This window comes from Coptis chinensis, chromosome 3, assembly GCF_015680905.1.
Source record: "Coptis chinensis isolate HL-2020 chromosome 3, ASM1568090v1, whole genome shotgun sequence".
NCBI classification, from domain to species: Eukaryota; Viridiplantae; Streptophyta; class Magnoliopsida; order Ranunculales; family Ranunculaceae; genus Coptis; species Coptis chinensis.
The window spans coordinates 13,379,543-13,388,772 of record NC_141458.1 but is presented as its reverse complement, the minus strand read 5'-3'; the positions used below and the strand labels follow the sequence as shown (position 1 = coordinate 13,388,772).

Sequence of the window (9,230 nt, the reverse complement as noted above, 5' to 3'; positions counted from 1 at the left end):
AATCCCTACTGGTATGTCTAGCACTCACCTCTCCTACCTTCTCTTTTCTCCCTTTTTTTTCTCTCTTTTCTTTTTTTTTTCTTTTTCTTAGGTCCACTGTTCCTTTTATATCCTTCCCCTTTTCTTCCCATCCGTTCATCTATGTCCCATCCATCGGTCAGCTTTCGCACACCTGTCCTGTTAGGGTTCCGCGAACTCGATCCCATACTTCCCATTTCTTCTTTCTTATCTTGCCTCACCTTTGACCTCGCACTTCGAAGTCATCTATCCATATGTGGCCCACCCTCTTCTAAGGTTCCGTGGCCGTGATGAGGTGTTCCGCGCTTCCCTTTCCTTATGCTACTACGGACCTGCAGGCATGCCAACTCCTTGGCCCCAAAATAGGCTTATACATATATTATCCATGGTAAGGAGGTTATCTCTACCAAAAATCAACCCCTCGTACAATGTGTAAATTCTTTTTTGGATTGCGTAGGTCAATTCTGTATATATATGATGTTTCCGAATGAGTTGAAATTTTCTGGAGATGATCTTTATGGTGAGTACATCGATCATATCCACAAAAAATCAGGTTTGAATTCATTTTCTAGGTGAAATTTGCTTACATAGTTATTTTAAAAATGAACTTCACCTTATAGTGACTCCAAAGTTACTCCACTCCTAAAAATAAACTTACAAAATGAATTGAGGACTAATTTTGTGTGGATGTATACATCTCATTATGGAGAACACCCATACAAAAAATTAGCTCAATTGAATATGTTTAACCTTGTTAAACGTTGTTTTGTAATTAAAAACATATGGGTTGTTAGATAATTTCATAAAATTCTAAACGATTTTTTGATGAGATTGTACATCTTCAAATGAAGTGGTTTTTTGTGAGGATGATCTCTATTGTGTGGAGAACATCTCCACCAAAAATCAACTTTTAATTCATTGTATTTAATGGCGAAGTCATTTTGGAGTCACTATAAGATGGAGTTCATATAACTATAATAATAATAATAATAATAATAATAATAATAATAAATTACGCCGTCTACTTGGCATTTGGGTAAAATGTAGAAATGTTGGTCAAAATGGTTTAATTTATGGTTCATTTTCATTTTAGCCCAAATTATACACTCTTCAACCAGTGTTCTAAAAATCGGTCTAGGCAGTCTCTAGGCGCTAGGTGGTGCCCAACCAAATCGCCTAGGCCCAAGTCATTTAAAAACTTGGTGGACCAATTAAGCGGGTCTAGGCGGACCGATTAGGTGGGCTAGGCAGACTAATTGGCCTCTAGGCAGTCCAATCAAGCTATTTTTTTTTTTTTTTTGAATGATTAAATGTCGAAAATTAACAACCCGTGTAGGCTTAAGATTTGAACGAGTTTAAAAGACTAAAGTCCAATGTAAATTATATCACTAAAAGAAAGAATATGTTTTTATATGAAGTCGATCTTCTTCAACTATTACGCATTTTTGCAATAAGTATCTTTGTTTGTGTTTATTTTTTGAGTTATGGTATATTATAAGATATATTGGGGGCGGGGGGGGGGGCCTTCTAGGCGCCCGTCTAGGCATTGCCTAGAAAGCATAGGTGCTAGGCGCTTTCCCACCACCTAGCGTTTTTTAGAACATTGTCTTTAACCAAACATGGTTGCGGGACAATAACATGGTTATTTTATGTGCAACACAAATCTACCCATCCCTTTGAAGTCTGTTGTGCTTCTTCTGGATAGACAAAACTAACACTAAGCAGTATAGAATCTATATCCCAAACTCATCATTAAAATTCATTTTTCTCATGCTACTGATATAGAAACAAAAATATTTTTGTTTTTGAAAACTAATTTTCGAAATTCATTTCTCAAGTACTTCTCAAGTACACCCTCCCCCTACTTATGCATGCATTGACCTCAATGTATAAAGAAGTAAATGAAATGGATGAGAAAAAGGTAGGATATTACCATTGATGCCGAATATCGAATTAGTTCAAGAAACAAATTTTTAGGTCTTTTACGCCGGATCCCCAAGGCGTAATGTGAGTCTTTTAAAGTCGATCCTCAAGACTTTTGAGTCCTTTATAGTCGGATCCTCAAGACTAGTACTCCCACCCTTTCGGTTCCACTTTGTAGGAATTCTTTCGATCTCTCTCTCAAAGATGTGATTGACAAAAGTATACCTTGTACCAACAATTTTTTTCTTAACCGTGAACCGGGACAAGTTTCGAATGGCAATTTTACAAAGAACCTAGCTTACGACTCTCCTCTTATGTGCAAATGGACTTTTACCGAACCCTACACTCCAGCCATAGAAATAATCTTCCTTTGAAGGTCAACAGGAGTAAATCCCATAAACTAACGGTGGGGAATATTTAGGTTTCCATCTCAAAACTGATCTTTTCGACAACATGCTTACTTCCTCAGAGACATTTTCGCCAATCTACTAGAATTTTTCCAGTGAAGATCCCTTCCTTTACCATGAAGTGACACTTTTCCCAGTTAACTAAGTTGGTATCGCGAACAACGTTTAAGGACTAAGGAGAGATGATGCAAACAATCCTCAAAAAGGACATGTGAATGTCTTCTCTTGGGGCCTCGGGTGGTGAATATGGATCCGAAAGTATCCCGAAAGTAACCATCAAGAAAGCGAAGTAGTAAGCTTGTCCAACTAATCTTTCTAATATCTGATCGATGAAAAGCAATGGAAAATGATCTTTCCTCGATGCGCTATTCAACTTCTTGTAATCGATGCAAACTCTCCATCCAGTCTGAATCCTGGTTGGAATCAACTCATTGTTCTCATTCTCGATTACCGTGGTTCCGGACTTCTTTGGCACAACTTGAATTGGACTAACCTATCGACTATCAGAAATAGGGTAGATAATGTCGGCGTCAAGGAGTTTGAAAACCTCTTGCTTAGAAATCTTGGAATCCTCTTCCAGATGAATCCTATGTTGAACTATCATAGGGCTGATCCCCTTGATATCATCAATTGTCCAACCTATAGCTGACTTGTGTTCCTTTAAAAGTGCTACTAACCGGATTCTTGCTCGCAATCAAATCGATGCAATGACTCTTTGGGTAGGTTCCCAAATCTCCCAAGAAAACATACTTTGAGTGTAGGCGGTAAAGGCTTCAATTCTAACTTAGGTGGCTCCTTCTTAAGCTCTTTAGGTGGTCCATCAAGCATAGGCGATTCAAGCTTTTCTTTGAACTTGATGTCATCCACGGTGATGAATCCAAAATCGCATTGATTGACTCAACACTAAGTTCCTCACAAACTGAGTCCGCCGAGCTTTCAATAACTCATCGGCAGGATATGAATGAGTCGATAATCTCGTGCTAACACTTCAATCATGCATACCTCGCTTCGCGGTACACCTCCCCGTGGTTGCCGTGAACATATGGAAAACATTGGTCTCGACTTTCATATTACCAAAGGATAATGTCATATTACCGTTCGGACGGTTGATGAGTGCATTTGTGGGCCAAGAATGGTCGCCTAGAATGATTGGTATTTGCCTACCGGATGTAGGTTACGTGGTCGAAAGTACTATGAAATCAACCGGATAATAGAAATCTTCGATCTTGACTATGACATCTTCAATGATTCCTCTAGGTATCTTCTTCGATCTATCGCCAACCGTGAAAGTAACATCACCGGTTTTAGATCCTTCAAGCCTAACTTCTCGAGCTAAATATGGTAGAAGATTCACACTAGCACCAAAATCTAATAAAGCTTGTTCCTCCAAAGAATCTACAATTCTCAAGATGTAACAGTTGGACTTCGGGATCTTCGGCCACAACCGATAGATTCAGAGGGTAACGATGAACATCTTTGAGTGATAAAAGCTTCTCTTTCGAATGTTGGTCTTCTTCTTTACTAGATCTTTTCGGGGAACTTGGCATATGAGGAAACTTGCTTGATGGCGGTCGAAATGGGATATTAATCAGTAAATTCTGAAATACATCGCAAATCTCCTCAGACCGGGTCATCCTTTTCTCGGTATTCACTAGTTTCAAAGGAAACGGTCTTTGGCGGATTCTTCAATATCGGTTCTCTTCTTTCGGGCTTCGGTTGGCTTGGTTACAAATAGTGGAGTGGATGTAGAGTCACTCGTGATGGCTTCTTCTTACTTAATTCCACGTAGTTCCTTCAACTTCTTTTGCAACGGTTTCTTCAAAGAAGGTGTACAACACTAGATATATCCGGAATGTTAGAACTTGGTGGGATGGTGGGGACATAAGTTACCTTAGGCTCCGCAGGAATCTTTCCCCCGGTTCATAGACAATCTGTTATCAACTTTCTTGCCGACCTCGAGTGGTGATGACAGAATTAACTTGGGCATTCGATAGGTAATCTCCGGGTTATCCACCTGCAGGGACACCTCTTCCTTCGGATGGCTCGCCTGGCTTGGTAATGCTGCTCCTTTTGATCTCTGTCAAGGCGGTGGCAATTTGCCCTATCGGCCTTGAATGACACTAAAGTTATTCTCCAACTTCGGGTTCTTTGATTTGTCCGTTTACTCATCATTGACAATGGTGGTGATAGCTTCTTCCAAATGTGGGATAACCGCTTTGCTCGACCGAGGCGTAGGGGCAATATATCCACTCATAAGAGATCCGTACTAACTCTGTTTGTGTTGGCTTGGTATTGCCGGGTTCGGTATTGTTGTTGATTTTCGTATGGTTCTTTGGCGGTTTTGGAACCGATCTTTGTTATTTCGAACCGATTTTGATCGATTCTGAAATCCTCGAGGACAATTCCTCTCGATTTGTATTTTGTGGCTTCCAATAATTTCGTCCCCGATTGAACCGGGTTATTTCTTCCTAAAGAGTTGATACTACATGCCTCCTGCATTAGTATCTAGATAATCTGAACACTCTTGAAGAGTGTGGCCTTCATCAGAACATAGCTCACAAATGGTATAACAAGGCTTGATGGCCGAGGGTTTAGCTTGGAAATTGTTTGGTTTTGGAGGATTCATGGAGAACTGATCAAACTTCTTGTTCAGATTTTCAAGTCCTATTGATAGGCTTGCCATAATTGATAGCAATTCTTGATTTGGGTCTTCTTGAATTTGGTTGCCAAATTTCTTCGGCATCCCCTCCACTCTAGCTACGTCCTCGTTGCTAGTACTCCATTGTTGAGTGTCTTCACTAAATTCTCGAGAAAGTTGTAGGCTTCCTCTCCATCCAATGATGTAAACTTACCTTGATGCATTGAATGTATCATCTGCTTGTTCATAGTAGAAAGTCCTCGAAAGAAAAAATGAGCCAGTGTGCTCTTATCATAACCATGATATGGACATGAGACTAGCAGATTATTGAATTTCTCCCGGCTTTTGACTGATATATTCTTCACCACCTTCCCTTTGAAATTGCTGATGGCTTGTTGCATTGCACGTCTTACGGGGTGGGGTAGAACTTGTTCATAAACTTTGTTCTTAACTTCTCCGGTTGTTGATTGAATTGATCTACCAGTTTAACCATTTGGATGCTTTACCTTCGGTGAGAGTGGAAAAAGAATTAACTTGATACTCTCATCCCCGATATTCTGGTTCTTGAAAGTTCGAGGGGTGATAGAAATTTGTTCATGTGAACATAAGGTGAACATTATTCGAACCATTGAACTTTGGAAGCATAGAGATTCTTGATGCTCTAAGTTCAAACCGGTTAGCTTCGCCTCTGGAAAACAATCTTGCTTGGTGGGGTGGGTCTCCAATGATTGGTGAATAGAAATCACTCAGCTTCTTCCTCTGTTGTGCTTGCATGGGAGGGATAGCTTCAAGATTATTAGTGTCCAAAACACCTCCATCATTGCTTGTGGCCATTGTATCAATCTCGTCTAGTATTCTTGTGAGTCGGTTGTTAAACCTTGTCCACTGTTGTGTTCTTACTGGACGATGATATGGACGACGGGGCATACACTAGAAAATTCTATGCGAAAATAACAATAAACTATCCTACTATGCAACTATTCTAAATTATACTAGAATGTAAAACTACTTTTCCTCAACTGGGTTGGGCTTTGCAGCTAGTATCTCGCTCGTTGTCTAAAGCTGTCTCTTTTAGGGTTATGGTGAATCACTTGGATTGCTTAAGTACCATCGCCTACGACGATAGTCCGTTTGTCAAGATTCAGACAAGAAACACTAGAGTTTGATTTTTCGCTGTGTTGGCTTACAACTTCAATTGTTGAAAAGATCCTAAATGCAATTATACTAGAAAGCAATAAAACTAAACTATGATGCAACTATAATAAGAAAAAAATAAAAAGAATGAATATTCGACTAACCTGGATGGTAGATCTTGTCTTCGAGATGTCCTTCAAGCTTCTTTCTTTCTTAAAAGGATGGATGATGCTGCTAAAATTACCTCAAGATCCAAAATTCTAATCTTGAAAGAAAACGTTAAACATAAACAACTTAAAACGGCAGCGGCGCCATTTGACACTTCCTCTTTTTGTGTGTGTAGATGTGTTTGGATGATGTAGATGTATGATGGTCGTTGAACAAATAGAAGCGTATCAAAACCTAATTATCCCTCAATAAGTAAAGGATGAGTAGGGTATCGTTCCACTTTTAAGTGTATGTTATGTGAAGGACAGGACTGGAAAGGGGGTTTGAGGGATTAAAAACTATGATTGTAGAGATTTTAAATACTAAACTAAGATAAACTAACTAAACTATTGAGAATTTATAAGAGAGGGAATTCAAGATATTAGAATCCACCAATACTTTTGATCTATGACCTTCTGCTTCATGGTTGTTCTTACAAGTAGACTACAATTAGGAAATCAAGCGAGTGTCGATGCCCTCTTCGACGAAACATCGTTAACAATTAACTCTACTTAAGGTTGTTTCTATGTTTATGCTATTAATATCTTCTTTCCTTTTATGTAAGCTCGGGCAGCCATTCAATGTATTACCAAGAGCAACATCAAGGAGTACTTCCTAATAGGGCTGCCATTCAATGAATCACCACTTAAGGCAAACACAAAGAATACTTCCCCTAGGCCACTCCACCCGAGCTACCCCCTTCTAAGGCAACACAAAGAATACTTCCCTAACTCTAAAAAACTATACTACTAGAAGAAAAGTAAAGAACACTAGCATGATATTAATATTGCAAAAATATAAACCCTATTCTATACTTCCATCCCCCGTGTGGGCAATGGAACTAATAACTACAAACATAAAGAACTAACATGATTGAAGAACACCATGAAGGAAGAATCATTAAACCTTAAGCATCTGGCTTCATCTTCTCCCTTGAAGGAGAGTTTAGCCTTCCATAAAGAAGGAAGAACACTAAGAACGAGAAGAAGAAGAGTCGAAGAACATAAGACTAGAAAGACTACTTTATTTAGACTCGACTAGTTAAAACCGATCTTTTATTATTAATCTCTCTCAAGCCTCAAGTTAAGGAGACAAGAATATAAGTGAATTGGCAAATTACATGAGGCACTTAGGTCCTCTATTTATAGGGGTTACAATGAGCTCTAGAAGCATTCCAAACCATCATTTGTTTCCTAATACAAATAGACTTCTTCCAGAGTCCACTTCGCCTTCAAAACCGGAAGGAATTGGCTACAAGTCGATTCATGCTGCCTAGGCGATTATTCATACGCCCAGACTTAATCAATGCGTCTCGGGCCTCAATCTATGCTTCCCAGATGCAATCAACGCGTCGGCGCTCGATACATCGGCCCGGACGATAAGCCATTTTCTCTTCGCTTCTATCCTTCTATCCCTTTTGCGGGCTTTGGTCCAAGCAACGAATCCTTTGGCCTTGGGCTTCCAAATAGACTTTAAAATAGGTCCAAGTCACATCTTTAACAGCTCCAATTCCTTGGCCTTCCATGATTGTCCACGAGCCTCCCATGTGATCCTTAATGCTCCGAATTGCTTCGCTTTTTACCCATTGTCTCTAATATTCTACAAAACTCTCTTTTTCACCTGTAGAATCTTAAAACACAACTTATAAACACTATTAGTCCACTAAGATGGCTAAACAAGAGGCATAATCGAGGGTTAAATAACACTTTTTGAGCACTTATCAACTGTGTGGACAAAGGTATGATGGGGCCAGCAATATGCAAGGTGATTTGAATGGCCTAAAAGCACTTGTAATGAAGGAGAATGAGTCTGCATGTTTTGTTCATTATTTTGCCCATCACCGTTAGCCCTCGAAGCAGTTTGCAAAAAGAATCATGAGTCAATCGCTAACCTTTTTAGTATTTCTCTAATGTGGTAAATACCTGTTGGAGCATCATGTTTATGACGGGGATATGTCTTGTGATGCAATGAAGGAAGGCTAAAGTTGTTGCAGCGTTACAAAGTGGAGAAATTTCAAGTGGCAAAGGGTTGAATCAAGTGACTAGTCTTAAACGATCTGGTGACACTCGATGGGGCTCACACTATTATACACTTCTTGGCATGATAACCACTTATGGTTCAGTAGTTGATGTGCTTGATAATGTAGCGGAAAATGGTTCAAGCTCGGAACAAAGAGGTAAGGCTTACGGATTATTAGATTCAGTGCAGTCTTTTGAATTTATCTTCAATTTGCATTTGATGAAAGCGATACTAGGAATTAGCAATGATTTGTCAAAGGCTTTGCAGTGTGAAGACCAAGATATTGTCAATGTCATGGCTCTTGTTAAAATAACAAAGGTACACTTATAGACGATGAGAGATGATGGGTGGGATAGTCTCCTGACTGAAGTTTCTTCACTATGTGTCAAGCATGATGTGGTTGTTCCAAATATGGAAGAGAGGTATATGGCTCGAGGGAGGTCTCGACGAAGAGCAAAAGGAAACACCAATTTACATTACTATCGTGTTGGATTATTCTATCACTGTATTGATTTGCAAATTCAAGAGTTAAACGACCGGTTTAATGAAGCAAACATAGAATTACTTCTTTGTATGGCATGTCTTGATCCTAGTGAATCGTTTGTTGCTTTCGATAAGAAAAAGTTGATCCGTTTTGCTCAACTTTATCCCGATGATTTTTCAGAGATAGATTAGATGGAATTAGCGGATCAGCTTGAGAATTATATCATTGATGTGCATTCCGACACTAAGTTTGGTGAAGTAAATGGAATTAGCGGTCTAGCCAAAAAAATGGTTGAGACGAAGAAAGACATTGTGTACCCACTTGTTTATTTGTTGATTAAGTTGGCGTTGATTTTACTTTACTGCTACATCGCCATCGTGGAAAGGGCATTTTCTGCTAT

The 9,230-nt window shown here is 39.3% G+C and overlaps 2 protein-coding genes across 2 annotated transcripts; both read left to right on the top strand.

Moving 5' to 3' along the window:
- Positions 1-8,084: 8,084 nt before the first annotated feature.
- LOC147508061 (uncharacterized) lies at positions 8,085-8,676 on the top strand. Its single transcript, XM_086596737.1, has 2 exons — positions 8,085-8,134; positions 8,301-8,676. Exons 1-2 carry the CDS (start codon positions 8,085-8,087, stop codon positions 8,674-8,676), a joined length of 426 nt encoding a protein of 141 aa, XP_086452863.1.
- Positions 8,677-8,679: 3 nt separating this feature from the next.
- On the top strand, positions 8,680-9,021 carry LOC147508060 (uncharacterized). The gene has a single exon (XM_086596736.1). It carries the CDS (start codon positions 8,680-8,682, stop codon positions 9,019-9,021), a length of 342 nt encoding a protein of 113 aa, XP_086452862.1.
- Positions 9,022-9,230: the final 209 nt, after the last annotated feature.

Bases quoted from the DNA above. Each gene is read 5' to 3' on its own strand.
- LOC147508061 (XM_086596737.1), top strand. From the start codon at position 8,085: ATGCAAGGTGATTTGAATGGCCTAAAAGCACTTGTAATGAAGGAGAAT. The intron at 8,135-8,300 runs GTCTGCATGTTT...GATGCAATGAAG, and splicing joins CTTGTAATGAAGGAGAATGA to GAAGGCTAAAGTTGTTGCAG.
- LOC147508060 (XM_086596736.1), top strand. From the start codon at position 8,680: ATGAGAGATGATGGGTGGGATAGTCTCCTGACTGAAGTTTCTTCACTA.